General features: G+C 45.6%; 1 protein-coding gene across 3 annotated transcripts in view; it reads right to left on the bottom strand.

The window, feature by feature from the left end:
• The window catches only part of FAM193A (family with sequence similarity 193 member A), a 173,043-nt gene that overhangs the window by 32,937 nt on the left and 114,287 nt on the right, over positions 1 to 25,819 (bottom strand). For 2 of the 3 annotated variants that reach the window (XM_030876723.2, XM_030876726.2), the window contains exons 8-13: positions 16,966 to 17,043; positions 15,264 to 15,376; positions 14,887 to 15,129; positions 12,388 to 12,541; positions 12,093 to 12,272; positions 6,552 to 6,803 (exon numbers count right to left, since the gene is read on the bottom strand). In XM_030876723.2, coding sequence (XP_030732583.1) covers positions 6,552 to 6,803; positions 12,093 to 12,272; positions 12,388 to 12,541; positions 14,887 to 15,129; positions 15,264 to 15,376; positions 16,966 to 17,043 — 1,020 coding nt within the window. The remainder of the gene's footprint in view (positions 1 to 6,551; positions 6,804 to 12,092; positions 12,273 to 12,387; positions 12,542 to 14,886; positions 15,130 to 15,263; positions 15,377 to 16,965; positions 17,044 to 25,819) is intronic. The other variant, XM_060298893.1, reaches the window with a different exon arrangement.

The raw sequence follows: 25,819 nt of genomic DNA, 5'->3' as shown, positions 1-25,819 counted from the left end.
GTGTGGCCCATGCGCTCGTCTCCAAGGCCGCAAGTTCTCCCTCCCAGGCGGGCGTGGTCCAGTGAGGGGGGACGCTTCGCTTGACGTCCCAGATAACTGGCACCAAGCACTTTTGTAACAAAGGGCTGAGCTACGGAGAAAGCAAGGGAAACGGTCCACAAAGAACTGACAAGAACATGGCAAGAAAAACAGGACCCAGTGGAGGGGCGGGAAGGGATGGCTGCCCTGGGGACGTGTGCGCCATCGTCACCGTGAGGAGGGGATGGGTCTGTGGTCCCACGGGAGGAAGGAGAGCTGGAGACAAGGGGAGCTGGAGGGTCCCAGAGGGTCAGCTCCCTGCTGGCACCTTTGCACCAGCAAATGCGAACCCTCTCTTGAGGAAGCGTCCCCTATTCAGCACCTGCTCAACAAAACATGATCTCATGATAAAAACAGATTTAGGTCCTCAAGGTTTCATTCAAACACAGAATAACTGTGTGTAAAATGCTTAAAGAGAGGAAAGATGAAAGAAAAAGTGATCAAGGAACAAGAGAATATAAAAAGTTTCTAACACATTTGAAAAATAAATAAATTAAAGCTTAGAAATAAGAATTACAGGTGGGATTAAAAACTCAAACTTAAGGGGCACGTTAGACCCAATTATAGAGAACCACTTAACTGGAAGACTGATCCAAAAGAAGTTCCCAGAACAGACTGAGAGACGATTTCAGGTACAGAGAGACCATCAGGTGTGACGTGCAGGATGAGAAGGTCTAACCAGAGGTGCAGGGAGAGACAGCAGAGCGGTTAAGAGGGAATACAAACAAGATAAAATGGCTGAGAATCATCAGACGGGGGATTTAAAGTTACTCACACGCTGAGGGCTCTGACGGGAAAGGTACACAACATGCACGAACAAATGGGTAATGTGGGCAGAGAGATTCTAAGAAAGAATCAAAAAGAAATGCCAGAAATAAAAAACACTGTAAGAGAAACTAAGAATTGGTAGACTGGACACAGCCAAGAAAAGAATCAATGAGCTTCAAGATAGGTCAGGAGAAACTTTTCAAACTGAAATGCAAAGAGAAACAAGAATTTAAACAAACAAACAGAACCCCCCAAAAAACCACCACCAACAATGACCAAAAAAGTAGAACAAAATGTCCAAGAGCTGTGGCGCAATTTCAGCAGCCATTTCAGTGTGGTGCCTGGAGTCTGGAAGGAGGCGGAACAGGCAGGAGGGACATCCGAAGGACGAACAGCCAAGCACGTCCCAAACTCACAACAGGCACCAAACCACAGACCCAGGAAGCGCGGAGGACACCAAACAGAACAGATGCCTGCAAAACCCACACCAGGGCATATCACATTCAAGCTGCAGAAAACCAAAGACAACGAGAAAAGCTTGAAAGCAGCCTAAGGGGGTGGGGTTGGGCGGGGGGAGAAACCCCTGTACCTACAGAACGAGGAACACAATCACAGAGGACATCTCATTTAAAACCATGCAAGCAAGAAGCGTGGAGTTAACTGTGTTTTAAGTGTTCAAAGAAGAAAAAAACCCACCAACCTAAAATTCTGTATCCAGCGAAATTATCCTTCAAAAGTGAAGGAGAAATAATGACTTCCTCAGACAAACAAAAACTGAGGGAACTCATCTCCAGCAGACCTGCCCTGCGAGAAATGTTAAAAGATTCTCTTCAGGCAGAAGGAAAATAATATAGCTCAGAAATTTGGATCTACATAAAGAAAGGGAGAGCAATGGAGAAGGAATAAATACAAGTAAAATAAAATCTCTTATTTTTCTTATTATTAATTGATCTAAAAAATAACTTTGTTTGAAGTAATAATAACAGTGTACTAGGTGGTTAATATATGGATAAATGAAAATAATGACAGCAATGTCACAAGGGATGGGAGGGAGGAATTGGGAATCATCTGTTAACAAGTACCTATGCTACACAGAAAGCACAATGGTGGTCTCTGAACAGGGACTTAGATGAGTTAAAACGTATGTTCTAATACAACTGCTAAAGTTGAAAGAAAGGCATAATTAATATCTAAGAGAAGAGATAAAATGGAATCAGAAAATGCTCAATTACAAGTGGAGAAGGCAGGGCTTCCCTGGTGGCGCAGTGGTTGAGAGTCCGCCTGCCAATGCAGGGGACACGGGTTCGTGCCCCGGTCCAGGAAGATCCCACATGCCGCGGAGCGGCTGGGCCCGTGAGCCATGGCCGCTGAGCCTGCGCGTCCGGAGCCTGTGCTCCGCAACGGGAGAGGCCACAACAGCGAGAGGCCCGCGTACCGCCAGAAAAAAAAAAAAAAAAAAGTGGAGAAGGCAGAAAAAGAAGCCTCTGATAACAAATAGAAAACAGTTACAAACATGGTTGTTATTAATCCAAACACGTAAAAGAATCACTTTAAAAGTGAATGGTCTAAATACACCAATGAAAATACAGAGATTATCAGAGTATATTAAACAACAAGAACCTTCCCCCCTCCCAAAAACCCCAAGATCCAAGGATACCTGTCTACGAGAAACCTACTGTAAGTGGTGGGTGGGGAGAGATACACCATGGAACACTAATCGAAAGATGGTGGAATGGCCATCATCAAACACTCTAGAAACAATAAATGCTGGAGAGGGTGTGGAGAGAAGGGAATCCTCTTGCACTGCTGGTGGGAATGTGAATTGGTTCAGCCACTATGGAGAACAGTATGGAGGTTCCTTAAAAAACTACAAATAGAACTACCATACGACCCAGCAATCCCACTACTGGGCATATACCCTGAGAAAACCAAAATTCAAAAAGAGTCATGTACCAAAATGTTCATTGCAGCTCTATTTACAATAGCCCGGTGATGGAAACAACCTAAGTGCCCATCATCGGATGAATGGATAAAGAAGATGTGGCACATATATACAATGGAATATTACTCAGCCATAAAAAGAAACGAAGTTGAGCTATTTGTAATGAGGTGGATAGACCTAGAGTCTGTCATACAGAGTGAAGTAAGTCAGAAAGAAAAAGACAAATACCGTATGCTAACACATACATATGGAATTTAAGAAAAAAAATGTCATGAAGAACGTAAGACAGGAATAAAGACACAGACCTACTGGAGAACGGACTTGAGGATATGGGGAGGGGGAAGGGTGAGCTGTGACAGGGCGAGAGAGAGTCATGGACATATACACACTAACAAACGTAAGGTAGATAGCTAGTGGGAAGCAGCCGCATAGCACAGGGAGATCAGCTCGGTGCTTTGTGACCGCCTGGAGGGGTGGGATAGGGAGGGTGGGAGGGAGGGAGACGCAAGAGGGAAGAGATATGGGAACATATGTATAACTGATTCACTTTGTTATAAAGCAGAAACTAACACACCATTGTAAAGCAATTATACCCCAATAAAGATGTTAAAAAAAAAAAAAAGAAAGCCGGTGGAGCTACACTAACTGCAGACGGAGCCGACTGCAGAGCGAGGAAAGTTATCTGGGATAAAGAGGGCCATTACTTAATAATAAGGGGTCAGCTCTGCATGAACACGTAACAATCCTAAACATGTGAGCACCTAACAGAAGAGCATCAAACTACACGAGGCAAAGCCCGACAGAGCTGCCAGGAGAAACAGGTGGATCCACTATTACAGCTGCAGACCTCAACCTTCCCCCATCAGAAATGGGGAGATCCAGCAGGGAGGGATCAGTAAGGACACACCCGAGCTCAACAGCACCATCAATCAACTGCTACTTCATCCAAAACCAGCAGATTACACGTTCCTCTGAAGGAACATGGAGCATTCACCAAGGAGACCACATTCTGGGCCACAAAGCGCACTAACAAATTTGGAAGAACAGAAGTACAGTGTCTGCTCTCAGACCAGAATGTAATTAAAGTAGAAATCAGTAACAGAAAGATAGCTAGAGAATTCCCAAATATTTGGAAATTAAATTCCCTATCACTTACAATTTTAATTTTTTCTCTAGTATTTCATCACTATATTTACCTCCTGCAACTACTTTTAACTTTCAAATAACACATGTGAACACACAAATGAAATGTATCATTGGTATGAAGACATCTGAAAACAGAAATAGTCTTCAAGTTTTTCTAATTTCAGGAAAATAAAATTTTAACACTGCTCATTCCAAGCATTTTAGGTCTTAAATATATTTGCCCACGATGGCAAAAGTATGAATTAGAAGAATTACAACTACAGTGACATAAAGTCTTCAAGGCGACAGCTGTCATTTCACCAGACCAGAAATTTCTAAAGGCCCTGACAACACAGAAACACCAGCAGGTCAGAAGAGCCTCAATGGGGACGGTGCCCGCCACACTCAGCAACACCTCCCTCCTCCCAACTGTGTGTGGACCATCGCGCTGAGCCGTGCTGGCCTCTCTGAGAAACCTGCTCTGACGGAGCTGAGGGTGAGTCTGTGTCCTCCTAATACAGCACATTTCTTCTCTACCATCTCCTACGGGGCTGGGAACACACGACGCATTTAGGTGTAGACGCAGCCACAGTACTCAGGTTAGTCAAACTAACTCCAATAACACAAACCAACTTTGCAAAACCTGGTTTAGTGACAACGTAAGATTGTTTAGAAAAGCAAACATTTTTTTTTTGTTTGTTTTTTGCAGTACGTGGGCCTCTCACTGTTGTGGCCTCTCCCGTTGCGGAGCTCAGGCTCCGGACACGCAGGCTCAGCGGCCATGGCTCACGGGCGCAGCCGCTCCGCGGCATGTGGGATCTTCCCGGACCGGGGCACGAACCCGCGTCCCCTGCATCGGCAGGCGGACTCTCAACCACTGCGCCACCAGGGAAGCCCAAAGCAAACATTTTTATACCAGGTACAAATGAAGTATTCTGTCAAATGCATCTCAGTTTTCCAAATAAAAATGGCATCCAACTAGTGTATTTTAAATGTATTTGAATAATCTTGACATTAATACTAAACTGGCTGAAATACAGCTTAACAGCTTGTCCTCCACATTTGCCTTTCCAGCCACGAATCTTTCACATCTATCTACTGGATTACAGTTTAACGTATCAAATAAATAGATCTCGATACAGATGATGCTCCCCCGAAATGTTCTCCTTCCCCTTTACCTTCTATAGACTACTTACAACGTCCTGAGAAAAGGCCAAAATTCGGGGCGGGGCGGAAATCAGTTTTAACTAGAGGTCCCAATAGCCTTTGGGGATAATCAATTTCACTACTTTACTTGAAGATTTTTAAGAACTAATTCTTGAACAGCTTCCACCAGCAAGAAAGTATGAGAGACCATTCTATACTCTTTTCTCTGGGTCGTTCCCTAGGGACTAGAAACTGGAGCTCTATTCAGGTAAGAACGGGGAGCCAACAGCTTCCCGAACTCATACGTTCACCCAGAGGGCAAGGGCTGTGGATCAGGGAGACCATGAAAATAGCCTGGCCTTGAATACATACCTGAATAATGCTACTTAAAATCACCCCATTAACAAAGGTATCATTAAGTGTTCAAATTGAGCAATTCAATCTAATAAAATTTAAGCATAAATGTGAGTGGTCACCAAGCACCTATCATAAGAGAACATGACAAGCTGATTACACTCTGTTATAAACCAGTGGTTATAATCTCTCGCCTGTGCCCCTCCCCAGCTATGGCAACGTGTGGCCTTCTTGAGAAAGCCCCTTTCAGGCCACGTCCTCCCTTTCTCTCCCAGTGGAGAATCACTGCTTTAAGTAACGTTATCAGTAAAGCTTGGGGAAAATTCTACTTTTGACTGACTAGAACTAATAACACGAGGCAGAGTAAGTGACCAAAAAATAAAAATTCGCGATAAGAGTCAATAAAGGTAAGTTCAAAATAGCTAGAGAGGCACAAAGAACGAAACTAACCTGCAAATCTCACTGCAAAGTCTAAGATACTGAACATAAACCTGAGGTTCTCGGAGAAGGAATGCACGCAAATCACACTGTCCCAGCCCCTCACGACTCTCCTGGCCAGGCCTCCCGGTCTGCCCCCAGCCCCTCCCACTCATCACCTGCCCGGCACACGGGCTCGCACCGCATGGCACCCAGGGTCCCGCCTTCAAGCTTGTTCCTTTCTACATAAAAGTCCTCAGTCTCGTGCTTAGAGGACACTCATTTTAGACCCTGTAGAGCCCAGCCAGTGTTAGAGGACTCATGTCACATTCAAATTATTTTACCCACCACACTGAGAAAAAGAGCCAGGCCTCCAAAAGCTGCGGGTAGAGAACTGACCTGCTCTCTGGGTGAGGAGAAGCCCTGTGTGGAAGGTCCCCGAGCACAACCCGTCACCCCGGCACCATCTGAAAAACTCTTCACGTACTAGTTAATTCTGGAGGAATAAACCATGACTTTCATGATTGTTTTTACAAGTGTAAAGGTTGAAAATTCTGAGTTTAAGGTATTACGGTAAAAGGAAACATTTACAGACCCTCCAATCAAGCGCGGATGCTGTCCTACACAAGCTGCCAACTTATGGGTTTCCGTTTGTTTCAACATGTACCCCTCAAGGTCTGCGTGACGGGTGAGCTTTCCAGCCCTTTCTGCCCTGACTTACCTTACTGTGTGTGAAGGGGGGCGCTGTGTACAAGGTGGGGTGGATGAGAGGGCGAGGCAGGTGTGGGACGGCGTGCAAGGGCACATGTCCATGGATGTGGGGGTAAAGATGCAGAGCGGGGTGTGTGGGCTTCTCGGGGCTCAGGAACTGGTGGCCAGGAGGAAGGGCTCCAGCGGTCACTGCCGACGGCGTCAATCCAGACGCCTCTTGTTTACAGACGTGACATTCACAAGTGTTTGGAGCTTGCTCTGCCTAAAGGGAAAGAAAAAAGAAGTATTTAGTAAATGAGTATTTAGGGAAACAAAGAATTGTACGGACTGAATTAGAGCCAGTCACACGGCAGATACAAAGGCAGCAGGGCCCGTCCTGACACCCCAGGTTGACGGGTCCCTCCTTGTGAGGTAAACGAGGGCCCCCAGGACTGGGACTGAAGAGACCTGAAAAGAGAAGGGGGTGCGCACCTCCCCCCAGCTGGGTGTCTGCTGAGGCAGCAGCCACATCCATCTGCATCCCGCGCCTGTCTGAGCAGGGGCAAGGGGACTGGCAAGACGGCAGAGCGGAGAGAGGGAGCTGGGACCAAGGACAACAAGACCACCAGTGAGTGCCATGCTCCGCCGGGCTCACACTGCTTAACGGACGGTTACACAGAGATTCTTCAAAATGCACCAGAGATGGGACTTCCGGCTAAGGTGGAATGAAGCAGTCGGTGACTCTTCTCCCTCAAAACAAGTGTAAAACTGAACACAATTGTCAAAGGCAATCGTTTTGAGGCTCTGGAAATCAACCAAAGGAAAATAACAAATTGAGAAGCGTTTACTCATGCAAATCTGCTAGAACTTTCAGGTGAGAACAGAAGGGGTCTAGCCTTCTTGCCCAGGGCTCTTCCTGTTCCCAACTCCCCACACTCCTTAAAAAATTAAACTTTAAAACAAACAAACAAAAAAACGTAACTCAAGAATAAATAGCAGAATTAAAATGGTACACTAAAATTTTCTTTGATATGAAAAAAGGAAGTAAAGGAGGGACAGAGGTACAAAAAACATGAGACCTACAGAAATAACCAGCAAAATGGCAAATGTAAATATTGTCAATAATTACATTAAATGTAAATGACTCATTTCAAACAAAAGGCAAGGACTGATGGACAGGATAAAAATATGAGACCAAACTAAAAGACTGGAAGGCAAATTTTAGACTCAAAGACAGAAAGAAGCTGAAATTAAGAGCTGAAAAAATATATAACATAACAGTACTCCGAAGACAGGTGGAGTATTAATATTAGACAAAATAGTCTAAGATAAGAAGTATTAGCAGGGAAACAGTTCATAATGACAAAAGGGCCAATATGTTAGGGAGATAGAACAATAATTACGTGGATACACATTCAACAACACTGCCCCAAAATGCACGAAACAAAAACTGGCAGATTTGAAAAAGGAATAGACAACCTAAAAGGCATACTTGAAGACTTCAATATGTCTCTCTCAAAAATTTTCAGAACTAGATAGAAAATCAGGAAGGATATAGAAGACTTGACTAACGCTATCAATCAACTTGACCCAACTTTCATTTACAGGCCGCTCCACCTAATAGGGGCAGAATACAAATTATTTTCAAGTGCACCTCTAGGACAGACCACATGTTAGGCCATAAAACAAGTCTCAATAAATTTGGAAGCTCTAAAATCAGTAATCTAAGCTTTAGATTCAACCAGCTAGAAACAGAACAAACCAAACCCAAAGAATATAGAAAGAAATAATGGAGATCAGAACAGAAATCAATGAAAGAGAAAAGAGACAAACAGAGAAAAGTAACAAAACCAAAAACTGGTTATTTACAAAAATGGACAAACCTATAGCCAGACTGACTGAGGGGGTTAAAAAGGAGTAAACAAAATTACCCAAATCAGGAATTAACATTACTACAGACTCTACAGAATTAAAAGAGAGTATAATAAACAACCATATGATATCAAATTAGACAATTTAGATGAAATGGATAAATTCCTAAAAAGACACAAATTATTAAACTCATCCCAAGAAGAAACAGAAAATCTGAATAGACCTGTAGTAAGTAAACAAAATTTGAATTAGTAATTACAAAATTTCCCACAAAAAGAGACCAGGCTCATGGGATTTCACTTGTGAATTCTATCAAATATTTAAGAAATCTCAATCTTAGACAAATTCCTTCAGAAAATATATGCAGAACAAACAATTCCCAACTCATTCTATGAGGCAGGTATCACCCTGATACCAAAGCCAGACAAAGACATCGTAAGGATGGACAACTATAGACCAGTATCTTTTATTAGCACAGATGCAAAAACCCTAACAAAATAACCAATCAAGCAACATATGAAAAAGGGACTATGCCATGAGCAAGTGGAATTTATCCCAGGAACACAAGGTTGGTTTAATATACGAAAATCACTTGATGAGATACACCACGGTAACAGAATAAAGGATGAAAACCACAGGGTCTCAACAGATGCAGAGAAGGCATATGAAAAACCCAAAGCATGTTCATGATAAAACTCCCAAAAAACTAGGAGTAGAACAGAATTTCCTCAACTTGACAAAGGACATCTATGAAAAACCTACGGCTAGCATCATACTTTACTGGTCAAAGACTGAATGCTTTCCCCCTAAGACTGGGAATAAGCAAAGACATCTGCTTGCACCACTTCTACTCAACACTGTACTGGAGGTTCTAGCTAGCTCAATAAGGCAAGAGTAGGGAATTAAAAGAATCCAGATCGGAAAGGAAGAAGTAAAACTGTTTATTCACAGACAACATGATCTTGCATGTATAAAGTCCAAAGTAATCTACCAAAAAAAAAAAAAACCAACCCCAAAAACAACACCACAAAACTTCAACCCTTCTAAAACAAGTTTATTAGCAAAGCTGCAGAATTCAAGATCAATATATGAGAATCTATTGTATTTCTATATATTACCAACAGTCAATTGAAAATCGAAATTAGAAAACACCTTTACTATAGAATCAAAAGACATCTAATACTTAAGAATAAACTTAAGAAACATGTTCGAGAACCACAGACTAGAAATTTTTAAAAACCGCTGAGAGAAATTAAAGATGACCTAAATAAATGGAAGCAGCATGGTCACTGACTGACAGATTCAATTTTGTTAAGACTGTATTTTCCCAAAATTGATCCTTATCATCCCACAAATAAAAGATTAGGCCCAGAGAAGTTTGCTGATGAATTCTATCAAATATTCAAGAATTCAATGCAACCTCTATCAAAATCCAAGCAGGTCTTTTTGGAGAAGGTAACAAATTGTTCCTAAAATGTATACAGGGAATTCCCTGGTGGTTCAGTGGTTAGGACTCGGTGCTTTCACTGTGGTGGCCCAGGTTCAATCCCTGGTCGGGGAACTAAGATCCCACAAAGCCATGCAGTATGGCAAAAAAATAAATAAATAATAATAAATAAAACAAAAAATAAAATGTATATGGAAATGCACATAGATTTTGAATGCATTTAGACTTTGAAAAGGCTAAACAATTTTGAAAAAGGCCCACCAAGCTGCAGGGCAGATCCTACCCGATTTCCAAGCTTACAGTAAAGCAACAGTCAAGTAGAGTATGGGTTTAAGGACACAGAGATCAAATGAACAGGATCCTGAGTACAGACATTAACCCATACATTTATAGTCGACTGATTTGCAATAAATAGCCAATGCAATTCAACAGGGGAAAGGATGGCCCTTTCAACAAATGGTACTGGGACAACTGGATACCCAAATATGCAAAAGGTGAATTTGGACCCTAACCTCAGACCATAAGCAAAACTGAGTCAAATGGACCACAGACCTAAGTAAGAGCTAAAATTATAAATATTATAGAGGAAACGAGAGTTTTGTATTAGGTAAAATTTTCTTGGATATGACTTCAAAAGCATGATTCATAAAAGAAAAAATTTATAAACTGGAATGCATCAAAATTAATAACTTCTGCTTTTCAAAAAACACCATAAAAATACTAAGACATACCACAGACCAAAAGAAAATATTTGTAGATCACATACTTGATAAATGACTTGTACCAATATACACCAATATATACAGAACTCTTTTTTAAAAAAATATTTATTTATTTGGAGGTGCTGGGTCTTAGTTGTGGCACGCAGGATCTTCGTTTCAGTATGCGGGATCTTTAGTTGCAGTGTGTGGACACTTCGTTGAGGCATGCAGGATCTAGTTCCCTGACCAGGGATCGAACCCGGGCCCCCTGCATCGGGAGTGTGGAGTCTTAGCCAATGGACCACCAGGGAAGTCCCCACAAAGAATTATTAAACTCAAAAACAAGACAGAGAAGGAAATGCAACCCAAACGGCCCCTCAATATATGACAGAATGAGCTCAACTTTGCCCATAAAAAATGGAATGAAAACTGAAACCTCACGGGGTTACCACTTCTCATCTACCAGACTGGCAAGAGCTCAAAACTCTTCCAGGGGGAGGGGAAGGCATCACGCTGACCCGGTAAGGCCACTCCTGGTGACCGCTCCTAGGGACAGAACTGCCTACGTATAAAATGTCAGATATGTAAGGTTACTCACTGAATAGTTTATGATGGGGAAACAAACGGAAGCAAACACAAGTGTCCGTCAGCAGGGACTAAAAAGAAAAACAAAACGAAACTATGACACGTCCACATGATGGAATACAAAGAGACCAGCAGCGGAGCAAGAGGAAGTGCGCTCTGTACAGGTGAAGCTGGTCAGGACACACTGCTAGGCAGGGAAGAGAGCAGAGTGTGCATTAGTATAAGCCTTTTTCATGAAAAGGCGAAGAATAGTTGTATTTGCATAAATAAACACTGGAAGGACCTAGTTTTAAATAGGTAAAACTGGTTACGTATTGGGACTAGGGGGCTGGGGGTGAGCAGGCGCTGCAGCCGGTAGATGAGGAAGGAGGTGGGAGCGAGACTTCTCAGGGTAGTAACACCTTCTGGTGTCCTTTCCTGCAGATTTACACCACCTACTAAAATGGTTTTAATCAGCCTGGACCTTCATCTGTTCTTCCTTTCATTTAAAAACTGCTTGAGCGCCTATTATAAAACTCTGAGTCTCTAAGAAAAAATAACAGTCTGGTAAGGTACCCGCACCTCTGGCTAACAGAAAAACAGACACTATCAGGAAAGAAAAGCTCCCTTACAAAACCAACCTCTTCTGAAATTTTAACATTCCACTCTTTCATTTTATTAAAAAAAAGCCCTTCCCTTGCTTCCCAGACAAGAAAACCTCCCCAACACTTAAATATCTGGAGCCACTCTGCGGTGCCACAGAGTCAAGACGACACTGATCACAGATTCAGGAAAGAGGAACAGGACTGAAGGGAGGGAGCGAGTCACGTCTGCTTATTTGCAAGGATGTCTCGACTCTCTCCAGGCCTAATCTTCAGAAGTTTTTCGAAATAAAATAATTCTGTGTTCAATAACGCTCATGTTTAGAGAAACCAGAGGCAGAAAAGAGACCTCTGGCAAAACAAAGTTCGAAAAAATAAAATCATACCTGCTGAGTTGAGTAAGACGGGGGTGGACTGTCCACTTTACTTTCCTCCTTCCCAGGGCTCCCGTCTCCTAGAGCTGTGTCTTCCTTCGGGGCTCCCGGCGGCTCCCCACTACTTTCGCCGTCTGCCTCCTCGTCATCAGCCTCTGAAGAACTACTGCTGGTACTGCTTACCTGAGGGGACTTTAAAAACAACCGTTTGTAATTTACACTTTTTGAAACAGAAGAATGGAGGCAACTGACACACCAGACACCGTCTGATGTCACTTACTGTCACTATGAAGACGCATGCCCATACCTCGTCCTTCAGGGCCATGTTTTCCCCGCCACCGTTCAGTTCACCGTGGATTCCATTCATGCTGGCCACCACCTCGGCATCATCATAGTTACTCAGCGGATAAATATCAGCAAACTTAGCTGACAACGGCGCAACATCTTCATCGTCACTACAACTGAGAGAGCAGAGACGTCACCAGGGGGCCGCTCTCCGCGAGCACAGCGAACGTACCACCCGCCAAGCAGACACCGCGCTCGTTCACAGGAGTGCTGCACTGAGTGCCACGCATGCCCCTCAGCATCTCCTCGTAACCTGAACGCACGAGGAAACGCCTGGAAGATTACCATTTGTGCTGTTTGGAAGAACGGAAAACAAGACTCCAGAAGGAGAAACATTAAGGAAACCACAAAATTTAATCAGATTAATTGATGTTGCACATCTATTCAAGTTGAAGTGCCCTGGTGTACAACTGTTCTCTCCGCCATTTCCAAGCAGACACAATTTTTGATTCTAATTAAAGGGGTACGGAGAACAACCGTAGGTCTTCACCGTTTGTTTTTATAACCGCCAAAATTTCAGACACAGCCAGCTGAACAAAACATTAAAGGCACTTATGTGACAAAATACTACAAGATTTTTCACTACAAGGCCAGCTGTGGCCAAGTCCAGTCATAATCTTAATTACCAGCTTTAGCAAGACATCCAAGCGATGGGCAAATGGAATATCTACCAAAAAGAAGTAAGAAGACTTCAAGGCTAGAGCCTATGAAGACCACTTAAGACGTATGACCTTCCGGCACACGGAAAGAGCTGGTGCAGAGCTCCTGGCTCAGTGTGCACGGTTCAAGGCACGACTGCAAACGGACACCCCACGGGCCCACGCAAACATGCCACCGCGCCCGCCTGGAGCCTCAACACTCAATGGCCTCCAGAAGGAACAAGCCTAAGAACTGGAGACCTTTTGGCTTTAGGGAAGAGTGTCCAGAATTGCCAAACTCAGGTTCTTTCCCACTTTTAGGAAGACAAGAGTCAATAGACTACAATGTGCTATCATCCGGAGCTCATCACAGCAAGCACGGACAGTGCCCAGCAGGCCTCCTGGGGTCCCACTGCACCTGAGGTAACAGCAGGCTTTGCCCTGGGCTGCACCCACACCTGCTCCTGAGGTGTTAGCATCACCACGACCCAGAGGAGGAAGCCAAGGTGCAGAGATGAAGGAACTAAACCACGTGCTCCATGCAATGGAGGCGCCCCCAGAACCCGTGAAGTCCAGACAGCACTGCAGCCCAGCGACTAAACCGCCACGCTTCTATTTCACCAACTTAGAAGCGGCACCACGAGAGACAACACGAACCAGCGGCCACATGGAGCTCCCTGGATCACAGAGTGTCTACCGGGAAGACACGGATCACAAGGTGCTGGCGGCCAGATGCCCAGAGCATCCGCACATGGCCCTGGCTCCGCCACTCAACGCAGCATGGGAGACCACGGCTGGCGCCAGCCGCCAGGACACAGGAGCGGGGCAAACTCTTCCAATGTAAGTTCTTATTCGACTGCACACGCTGAACTGCGGGATGCTCCTGTGATGAGCTAGCTGGCAGCTGGCTGTGAAGCCCTCAACACTCTGCACCGGCTCCGAGAGCACAGGGCTTCTACAGCTACGAAGCACCTTGAGTTCAGTGAAAGGAGTCACGGGGTGCTCAGGCCAATCCCTTTACTATTCTTCTGTGTTTGAGACCAAATCCATATTGAGAATTGAAAGACTCCGAAGGAAAGCCTCAGAGTCACCGTGCGAAATCCAGACGGGGGAAGCGAGAAGTCTGAGAAATCCGGGGCACCATCCGTCCACTGGGAGCCATGGCCGGGGGGCCGGCCCCCTCCACAGGGTTCCCGGCACCCACACACACTGTGACATGCAGAAGGCACGTTTTATTTCTTCAAACATATACCCGCGTGCAGCCTGTCCAGAAGCTAGAGCAGGTAGCCTCAACACGAGACACGGCCACAAGTCCGAAGAAACATGGGCCCACTCCCCTCCCTGTGAACTGGCGACAGCTGCACAGCCACCTCGCTTGTACAAAACATCCTTCTAGGTAATGTGGGAACACGGAGAACAGAACCTTTCAGTCACGTGCTAAAGTGATCATCTGAGTTCTTAGCAAGACATGGAACAAGCATGGATGCTGGGCTGATGATGAGGCGGAATGAGCAGCGGGCTGGCCCCCCGTGATTCAGTGAGCGCGGGCCAGGCCGGCGCTGGGAAACACTTCCCTGCAGACCAGCATGTGTTTGTTTGCCTTACTGCAGTTATTCATTCACCTTCTTTTAGGCAGGTCATGAAACAGTGTCAAAGTTTGGGCTTACTGATTCCATGTTTTAAAATCTATTTAAAAGAATGAAGGGTCCTTTTTCTTGAAAAGCACTATAATGCTATCCATACTTCTGCAGACATTACTGTCTCTATTTCTCATCATTGGATTAGTTAAATTTCTGAAACCTTATGACAAAGTCACGACTTACAAAGTTGGTGCAGAGCCATTGTCTGTGAGGATGAGTCTGGGATGTTGCTGAACTGTAATGGGAGAGCTGGAACCTGACCCTGAGCTTGCTGATGACACGCTAGGTGGGCGCATCTCAGAGAGATAGTCGGGAGCAGAGTCCACCTGGAGTGGTAGCTGGTGAATGTGGATGTCGCCAGTGACGGGGGGGTCCATGATACCACAAGTGAGGATGTGTGAGAGGCTGCAGTCATCGCAAGCACATCTGATTGGGAATTAAGGACAGTTACCGAGACAGCCAACAGAGAAGGGCAGACCGTGCTCTTTAGAGGTTGGTGCCGGCCCTCTGTGGGGTCAGCGAGGGTCCCGCAGGCCCGCTGCGCGTACACGCAGGCTCACCTCCTCCTGTAGTTGCAGTTGGGGCAGTCGGGCATGCTCAGTCGCGACGACAGCACGTGCCTCATGGTGTCCGTGAAGCTGTTCTCGCCAGCGACGGCCTTCTTGTTCGTCAACTGGAGGAAATCACGAGACAACGGGTTAGTTTTACAAGACGCGCCGCCCCGTGACAGAGCTTATATTTTCCAGTAATTGTGGTAGTGTGTGTCACACTCAGAACCAATGACCACAGCTTCCTAAGGTGGGGCAGGGCCAGGAAAAGGGGCCGCAGATGTGTGAGGCACACAGCCGTGGGGCTGGGAGAGGCCCTGACACAGGCCAGGGACCAGTAACCCCTAACAGGCTTCCTCACCAGCAAACACGCCGCAGCGTCCCTCACAGCAGACACCCAGCCTTTACCCTGAATCTGCCGTGGGCTTGGTACTTGCTAGGTACCGGGAACATAGAGATAATCACTGCCCTCAAGGAGCTTACATTCTGGAAGAGGGGACAGGCAAGAAACCAAATTTGAAGACCGTGACGTAGAAGGTGCCCTGGGAGACCTGCTCAGCATGCTGGAGGGGTGGGGGAGCTGCTCGGCAGGTGCCAAGCCTCAGCAAGGCCCAGGTGCAGTCTGGTGATCCCATCAGAGGCAAGGAGGGCGTGCGGGCCAGCGAAGAGCACTGAGCCGGGCATCCCCTCACGAGACCCTTGGCCGCCGCTGAGCCTGGGCTGAGCAGGGGTGCGTCTCGGGAACAGCCTCCCCGCCATCGGGCCTGTGCACACAGAGCTGTGGCACCCAGCGCCCACGAGTTACACAGACGCTTATGAGGCACGATGGAAGCTGGACAGTCAGCACGAAGGCGGCAGTGGGCGGGTGGGAAGGAACGCAGCAGTGAGGAAGGCCAGCTGGAGAGGACGCCAGTGGAGCATGGAGGAGGGGGGACCTGGGAACCACCTAGGAAGCGGCCCCTCAACCTCCACTCGAGCGGGCGAGCCTCTGGATTTTAGAGAAGGAGCCTGTGGACTGGCTTGGGCAATGGGATGGGTGGTGGCCAGAAGAGCCATGGGACAGGACAGAAGCCACACAGGTAAGCGAGCGGAGCACGGCTGCCCTCTGTCTACCTGTGGAGCCCAGAGGAGACCACGCGTGCGGGCGAGGCTGGGGCCACCGACACCTAGGGAAGGCCAAGGGAGAACGCCCGGCAAGGGAGACTAACTGGGAGAGAAGCCAGCACATGCACGGGAAGCAAGCTTCCCAGTGAAGTCCAATGCCCTGAGACCACCACACCGCAGCCCCCGCGAGTTCTGCCAAAGCGGCAGGCAGAGGGGTGGGGGGAAGAGCCGCTGGAGGAAGGGGTGCGCTGGGGCCGCCAGCAGCCACGGCGAAGGCATGGCCCCTGGCACACGTGGCGCGCACCAAGTTTCAGCCCTGCGACTTCACTGTATGCACCCTGGCGAGTAAACTGGGGACACGCCACCCGCCTAGGAGGAGTCCGTGGGGACTCAGGGGTGGCTGTGGCCCGAGCGGGTGGCTCTGTAAACGCGGGTGTCCCCTGAGGGATACAGGAGAGAAGGAAGTCGGAAGGAAAACCAGTTTACACCACTGCCACGCACAGTGAGCAGAACATGCAGTGTGGTGCTGAAGCGCCGGTCTTTTGGAGCCGTCCACCCGCAGGGAGCAATTCCCATTCCTGTGAACCGCCCCTCCGGCCCACAGCCTCACCTGCTCTTCCATGAATCGCCTTTGTTTAAAAAGCTCCCAGTCTTCTGTTAGCATGCGCTGTTTGGTTTTCATTGTCATCTAATTCATGGGGGATGTAAAAAACAAAAAGTCTTAGTACCAGCAAGAGCTACCCCGGACATTTTCAAGGGGAGACTTTTAAAACGATACATACAAGAGACCGCGTCTGCGGACAGAAGCCACAGCACTACAGAAACGCTACCTTATACTCGATCTCAGCGCCTCACGTGACTCGCTCAAAATCATCGCAAATACTTTTCTTGCATGAAAAACACAGCGAGGAGTTCAGATTTTAAAGAGAAATTAACGTATCAGAGGCGGATCTGTCAATACGGTGAGTGGACAGTCACAGTTCACTGAACAACCGCGAGGGGCCCTGCACGTGAAGCGTGAGCCCTGGGGAGGTCGCCCTGAGCGCCACAGCAGGCACCAGGGGCTGCGCAGGGAGGGGCGGGGGCCGCTGTTTAAGCACGAGCTTCAGCTTGTGAAGATGAGAGAGCTCTGGAGCTGAACAGCGGTGACGGTCACAGCAATGTGAGCGCACTCAGTATGAATGAACTGTAGACTTAGAAACGGTTAAGGTAGTAAATTTTGAGTAACGTAGATTTTCCCACAACTAAAAAGAAATTGAGGGGAATAGGGAATTAAGAATGGGCTCAAGGCACTGCCTTATTTGAAGGAGGAGGCTACGAAATGATTAAATCTTGGTGTTTATATAAATGTATTCTTGTAAATTAACCACTGAAAGGATATGGGATACGTATCTTCAAAATTATTAGAAGAAAAAAAAAAACGGAAAAGGGTGTATATTCAGTCCTACAGGGAAGGACATACTACAACCAGCAGCGCTCCCAGCTGCTGGACGGAATGCTGCTCGACTCACAGACCACCTAATAAATAGCCTATTACATCTTCAAATTAAAACAAACAAACAAAAAACTGCCCGTTAAACCCTCCAAAATAAAACAAGAGTAACTTAATAAAATCAAATTCATGCACTTAAAATTTTTTAATAGTTTAAAAGTATCAGAGAAGAAACCAAAGTTGAAATTACAGTCTGTTTAGAAACAGCTGACAAGGAAAGCCCCACACATCAAATTTTATAAGATGAGCCCAAGACGCAGAAGAAAATGTACAGTTTAGTGGCGTTTATGAGAGAACAGAACAACAAAAAAAGCCTGAAAAGTATGCGTTCAATGGAAGAAGCCCAAACAAAATTAAACAAGAAATCAACTGATAAGCAATTAAAGGTAAAAGCTGAAATTTGGAAAACCAAGAAGTAAATGTGATCAATAAACCCAAAAGTTGGTTCTCTGAACTTCCTCCCAGGCCGAACAAGGGAAGAAAAGGAACAACAAAAATAGCGGGAGTGAGAAGGGACACGGACACATACAAAGATTTTCTAAAACCACAAGAGAAAACCCCTGTGCAATTCACGCCTTCCACATATAAGAGCAGCTGCCAACAGGTGGCTCGCGGCTATCTTGTCGGTCCTGCACAACGTGTTTTACAAGCTGAGCCAACGTGAAAAAGCCTTTGAGATTTCACCTAACAGTCTAGACTCCTGGCCTCTCTCGACGCTGGACAGCTCAGAGGGCAGGCTGTGGGCACAGCTGGGACGCCAGGGGCACTCCTTTTAGGGGAGCAAGTGCTCTCATTACAGTGCGAAGTTAGAGGCAGGGGAATTCTCCTGTAGCCATCACGCACCCATTTTCATCAGCTGCCCTGTAAGCACAAGCTTAAGCCCACCCCTTTATATGAATGATGTGGATAATTTCCCAGGCAAATATCAATTTGTAAAACTCACTTAAGAAGTAGGTTCATGAACACAATGTGTACTGAAAAGGCAGTAAAAGATACTGAGTCCTTGTTCCTTCCCCTGCAAAAATGAACCAGGCCCCAGAGTTTCATGGTAGGGTCTATGCAAACCCTTTGTAGATTAGGAAAGTTGAACTATTCCTAAAAACTGGAAAAACATGGAAAGTTCTCAATTCATTCTATGAGATTAGCATAATTATCCTTTATATAAAACAAACAAGACCTCAAAGATGAAAACTCAGTAATACCTCAGAATACAGATATAAAAATCCTAAATAAAATGCCTAATAATGGATTAAAGAATAATATATTATAATCTAGTAGGGTTTAATTCCAGGAATGCAAGGATGTTTCAAAATTAGGAAGCCTAATCTAATTCATACAAAAACACATAAAAAGAGAAAAAACATACAAACTTAATGTCTATTCCTGCTTTAAAAAAATTTTTTTTAATTAATTAATTTATTTTTAGCTGCATTGGGACTTCACTGCTGCACAAAGGCTTTCCTAGTTACAGCGAGCAGGGGCTACTCTTCGTTTCGGTGCGCAGACTTCTCATTGCGGCGGCTTCTCGTTGCACAGCACGGGCTCTAGACGCACGGGCTTCAGTAGTTGTGGCACGCGGGCTCAGCAGTTGTGGCGCACGGGCTTAGTTACTCCGCGGCATGTGGGATCTTCCCAGACTGGGGCTCGAACCTGTGTCCCCTGCATTGGCAGGCAGATACTTAACCACTGCGCCGCCAGGGAAGGGCTCTTTAATTTGCTAAAAAGTATCAAAAATTTGTATGGCAAGCATCAGACTTAATGTGAAACCTCCAAAGCGTTCCACAAAAGCCAGGAACTGAACAAGGATGCTGCTGCTAGTAACACTCTTACTCATGACGCTTTGAAGATTCTAGCTGAAGTGAAAAAACAAAACACAAAGTTCAAATGCTAATAAAGAGGATAAGACAAAACTATTATTATTTGTAAACGATGTCATGGTCTCCTAGAAAACTCAAAGCAATCAATTCCAGAACTATTTGAGAGATGATGACACGGTGGGATGACTGGACACAAAGCAGAACTCAGCTCGCCTATAAGGACCAGCAATAACTCCTTAGAAAATGTATTCCACCATCTAAGATGCCACTCGTGATAGTCCCTAAAACTGTGAAACACCTACATATAAATTCAGTAAGAAATGTACAAACTATAAGACCATAATATAGGCTATAAAAGACAACCTAAAAAAGGAGATATATACCATAGTTTTGAATGGGAAGATTCAATATTGGTGCTAATTCTCCCTTTACGTAACGTGGGTCTGCAGTTTTCAGGAGAAACATTTTTCTTTCGTGAGTAACTATTACTGTTGCAAATTTTAAAAATGATTTAAAATGAGCTAAACATTAGAAAAAGTAATCATTTCTTTATCTTATTACAGAGCTCAGTACAGAGTTGTTTGATAAATATAATCAACAGAAACCTCCTCTTTGACCTTCTCTTCGCAGCCTCTGGGATTAATTTTGTGGAACATTTGGGTACCTGTAGGCTTATATATGCGTCACACAACAAACAAAGGATAAATCTTTAAAAGCAAACAAGAACAACGGATTTCAAAGCTGTCAACTGTCTCCCCATGGCCATACGTATTTGTGAATGCTAATTATTTTCCAGATGTGCAACGTTTTGCAGTCTTGAATTACTACGTAGTTTCTAAAATGCTACTTGATGAGAAGAGACTGACATCCATTCCAAGGATTCTAGAATGACTGGTACCCTCTGGATGCAACTAAAATTGCTCGATTTCCCTAACTGGTATTAATGGCATCGTAGTTCCTTGACAGGTGAATGAAAATAAGAATGCACCTTTGGGTTGCTTTAATGAAAGAGGATGGCTTTCCACTGTGAAAAGACAGAGAATGCTTTCTTTTTTTTCCTTGTAAAATACGTGTAACCTAAAATAAACCATCTGAACCATTTCAGTGGTATCCCCTCTCTCTTCATCTTGCAAAAGTGAAACGCAGTCCCCGTTAAACAATAACCGCCCGCCTCCCCTGGCCCCCGGCACCCACCCTCCTACTCTCTGTCTCTATGGATTTGCCTACTCTAGGGACCTCAGGTGAGTGGGATCAGACAGGATGTCTTTTTGTGTGTCTGGCTTATTTCACTTAGAGTAATGTGTTTAAGGTTCTTCCACGTTTTTAGGTCTTCCACGCAGGTCCCTGATTCACTTTGAGTTCCCTTTTCCATATGGTATTAGATAAGGGTACAACTTCATTCTTTTGCAGGTGGATACCCAATTTTCCCAGCACCATTTGTTGAAAAGACTGTCTTTTCCCCATCGAAGGGTCTTGGCACCCTTGTCAAAAATCACCTGACCATATACGCAAGGGTTTGTTTCTGGGCTTTCTACTGTTATCCACTGGTCTGTATGCCTGTCTTTATGCCAATACCACGCCGCTTTGATCACTGTGGCTTTGTAGTAAGCTTTCAAATCAAAAGTGTGAGCCTCCAGTTTTGCGCTTTTTTTCCCCAAGACTGTTCTGGCAATTCTGAGTTCCTTGAGATGCCGTATGAATTTTAGGGTGGGTTTCTCTATTCTTCAAAAAACATCGCTGGGGTTCTGACAGAGACTGCACTGAATGTGTAGGCCACTTTGGGTGCTGCTGGCGTTCCCACAGTGTTAAGGTGTCCAATCCCGGAACACGGGAGTGTGCCTCCATTTATTGGTGCCCTCTTTATTTTCTTTCAGCAACGTTTTGTAGTTCTCACTGTACAAGTCCTCCACCTCCTTGAGTAAGTTAATTCCTAAGTATTTTACTCTTTTCAATGCCACTGTAAATAAAACTGTTTTCATAATTTCCTTTTCAGATTGTTCACTGTTTGTTTGTACAAATGCAACTAATTTTTGTGTGTGCACTCTGTATCCTGCTACTTTGCTGAATTCACTTACAGTTTTTAAATTCTAACAGTTTTTTTTTTTTGCAGAGTCGTTAGGATTTTCTACATATAAGATCACATCATTTGCAGAGACCGTTTTACTCTTCCTTTCCAATTTAAATGCCTTTTATATCTTTTTCTTGCCTAACTGCTGTGGCTAGATTTTCTAGTACTATGTTGAATAGAAGTGGTGAAAGCAAGCATCCTTGCCTTGTTCCGGATCTCAGAGGATTAAAGGCTTTCTTTTAAACTTTCACTTCTTTTAAAATTAATTTTTATTGGAGTATGGTTGCTTTACAATGTTGTGTTAGCCTCCACTGCACAACAAAATGAATCAGCCATACATATACAGATATCCCCTCCCTTTTGGACTTTAATCTTTCATTATTGAGGATGATGTTTGCTATAGGTTTTTTATACTTGTGGCTTTTATTATATGGAGGTAGTTTCCTTCTATTCCCATTTTGTTGAGTGTTTTTAATCATGAACGATGGTGAATTTTGTCAAATGCTTTTTGCTACATCAACTAAGATGATCATGTGGTTTTTCCTTGTTGATGTGGTATGTTATATTAATCAATTTTCATACCTTGAAACACCTTTGCATTCCAGGAATAAGTCCTACTTGATCATGGTGTATAATCCTTTAAATATGCTGAATTCTGTTTGCTAGTATTTTGTTAAGGATTTCTGCATCAATATTCATAAAGGACACTCACTGGTCCGTCGTTTTCTTTTCTTGTAGTGTCTTTGGCTTTGGTATCAGACTTAGGCTGGCCTCATAGAATGAGTTAGGAAGTGTTCCCTCCCCTTCAGTTTTCTGGAAAAGTCTGAGAAGGATGGGTATTAATTCTTCTTTAAATGTTTGCTAGAATTCACCTTTGAAGCCATTGGGTCCTGAACTTTTCTTTGTTGGGAGATTTTTGATTACTGATTCAATCTCCTTACTAGTTATAAGTTACTAGTTACTAGTAACTATTCAGATCCTCTATTTCTTCATAATTTTGTCTTGGTTGGTTCTTTGTTTCTAGGAATTTGTCCATTTCATCTAGGTTATCCAATTTGTTGGTGTACAATGGTTCATAGTACTCTCTGGTAATTCTTTTCATTTCTGTAGGACTGGTAGTAATGTCCCTACTTCATTTCCGATTTTAGTAATTTGTCTTTTTTCTTTTTCTCTTAGTCCATAAGCTAAAGGTCTGCCAATTTTGCTGTTCTTCTTGAAGAACCAACTTCTGGTTTCACTGATTCTCTCTTCTGTTTTTCTATTCTCTGTCTTTGTTTACCTCTGCTCTAATCTTTATTATTTCCTTCCTCCTGCTAGCTTTGGATTTAGTTTATCTTTTTTTTCTTTCTACAAGTTGCAAAGTTAGGTTGTTGATTCGAGATCTTTCTTTTTTAATGTAAACATTTATAGCTATAAGAACAAGTATTTTTAAAGAAACAAATTCGCTTTCAGTCTTACTTTTTAAGACCGTATTTTCCTTTTAGAAACAACATGTATGTTGCTATTTTTACACCCCCCCATTTTATCACAATAGCAGTGATAACACTGTGCATTATATTCCTGATTATTATATTCCTCGCAGCAAGGAGGTTACTGCTTAGCACAGTGCTTAGCACACTGCACAGCAAGCCACCATTTATCTTCTTTCTCTTCACCTGAATTATCATTTTAGTTACACCGTTTTTCTGAAATCATCTAAATAAGATCACAAGTTATTGATTGTCATCAGAAGCTTACACTGACACAGCATGATGGAAAAGTCAGGGATAAATCAGACCCCCACTCTAGCGCATGGCACCAATCTCTGCAGAAGGAACCACCAGCTGCAGTGGAAGCCCCTTCAGATCAACTCCAGACTGAAGGCTCCTCTGCGACAGACGGCGAGCCCCTGCTCGACACAAGGACCAGCGCTGCTTACATGCCCGCAGGCCTTCGTTTGCACTTGTACTCACGAATGAGCGTCTCCCCACTGCCACTACGCAACTCTGCAAACTCCCCGAGTAGTGCTCAGCATCAAACACAAAGTTCAACAAGCCCCACTGTCAGGGCCAGAGATGCAGGGGACCTCACAGGTCACCTACTCCAGCCACATCTAAGATTCCGATGTCAGGACTCCCCTGGTGGTGCAGTGGTTAAGACTCCACGCTCCCAATGCAGGGGGCCCGGGTTCGACCCCTGATCAGGGAACTAGATGATCCCACATGCGTGCCGCAACTAAGAGTTTACATGCCACAACTAAGGAGCCCACATACCACAACTAAGGAGCCAGAGAGCCGCAACTAAGGAGCCCGCCTGCTGCAACTAAGACCCAGTGCAGCCAAATAAATAAATATTAAAATAAATAATTAAAAAAAAAAGACTGCTGTCAATTCACTTCTGCACGTCTCCTCTCACAGGGAGGGGGCAGCTCTGTCTTCCTGTGTTTCTCCCTGGGGTCAGACTTCAATCGCTGGGCTGGAGGCCTCTCTCTCCAGACCTCCTCACAGCACTGAGGACAGGGGCTGCCCCAAGTTCCTGAGGCTGCACTGCCATTTCCTGTTGGGGTCTGGCCTGTTCGTAGATGCCTTGAGGACAGACAGCGCAGCCCTCACATCTGGACTCCAGAACTCTGTCTAGGACCCTCCCCAGCACAGGCTTCCAAGTGACAGTCTGTTTACCGCTGCCCATCAACGTTTCAGCATCTGATCCGCCCTCCAGTTGATTCGCCAGGACCCAGCTTCTCTCTACACGTCTGTTACTACTGTAGATACTAACGGGGTGGCAGAGGGGCCCAAGGCAGAGCTGCCAATGTCACTGTCCAGGCCCACAGCAAACACTGATGGGGGTGCCGTCTGGACAGACTGTCTGCTGTTGTCCTTGCAGCAGTTTATTGCCCACACGGACCCAGAAGGTTCTCAGGGGACGCGGCACATGGCTTGTGAGGTTCTAGGGTGTCCTCCCTCCTCTCCTAGTCCAGGGACCCTGAAGACAAACTGAGGCCAGTGTAAGCAGCAACCCTTGGTGAGGACAGACTCATCCTCAGTCTGCTGGACAGGGGGTATTTTCTTCAGCCTGATGTTGGGGACAGGGGTTCCGTGACCTGATGCAATCCACCCTTCCTGTAAGCCGAGACGGCAGGACAGAGACTTAGCAGGTGGCGTAACCTCGTGAGTTCCCACAAAGCAGCCCAGACCAGCTCCTGTTTCTCACACGTCTCTCTCCCTGAGAAGCCTTCGCACATCACTCGTTCTTTTAAAGCAAGAATGGCTCATCAAATTTCTTCTATCGTCAGCTTGGACCCCGACGACGAGAGTTCAGCCAGCGAGAGGCTGGCGTCTAGTCTTTGACTTTTTTCTGAAGGTCCCTCCTGCACAGAGAACTGATGCCCCAACGTCCCGGGAAACCAGGGCTCCCAATTCTCCCCTCTCCTCTGTACTCTGGATAAACCACCGCACTTAACTGATGTGGGGTTTCCTCTAAAGGTAACCCAGTAACCGGCTCGGTGCAGCTCAATTCAGAACACAAGGGACTGTTTACTGCGGTCCTGCTTTTTAGTAACCACACACACACAAAACTGATTCAGAATTATATAATGCAAAGGCTCAAACAGAACCAAAATGTCATCTAATCTGATCCTGCCATTTCACAAGTGGGAGACTAAGTAAGGCCCAGGGAGGGGAAAGGCTTGAATGAGGCTCACAACCAATCTGGAGCAGGGCCTGGCGCCAAATGCCCCTCAGGGTCCTCCGCAGGACCTGAGTCCAGAACACCCCGAGGAACAGGCAACAGCCCCCGTCCCCTGCAGCAGTCTCCCCTCCGGGCGCCTGTGCCCTCTGCTGCCCGGACAGCAAACTCCTGCAAACGGGCTGGTGCACGCGCAGGCGGCAGGGGGGAGGGAGCTGTCTGCTCCCCTGCCTCGGAGTGACTCAGCTGCCGGCCGCCTGGCTGCACAGGCCTCAGGGGCCGAGCTGGCTGCAGGTCCAGGTGGAGGATGCACGGCTCCCTGACCCCGTGCCTACATTTGCCAGCCTCAGGCGAGTCACGCAACCTGGGGCCAGCCCTGCCCCCACAGCGGCCGAAGCTGAGGCGTCAGTGGTCAGCAACGAGC

The sequence above is a fragment of the Globicephala melas genome, chromosome 5 (genome assembly GCF_963455315.2).
Source record: "Globicephala melas chromosome 5, mGloMel1.2, whole genome shotgun sequence".
NCBI lineage: Eukaryota > Metazoa > Chordata > Mammalia > Artiodactyla > Delphinidae > Globicephala > Globicephala melas.
This window is presented reverse-complemented; position numbering and strand designations above follow the sequence as displayed.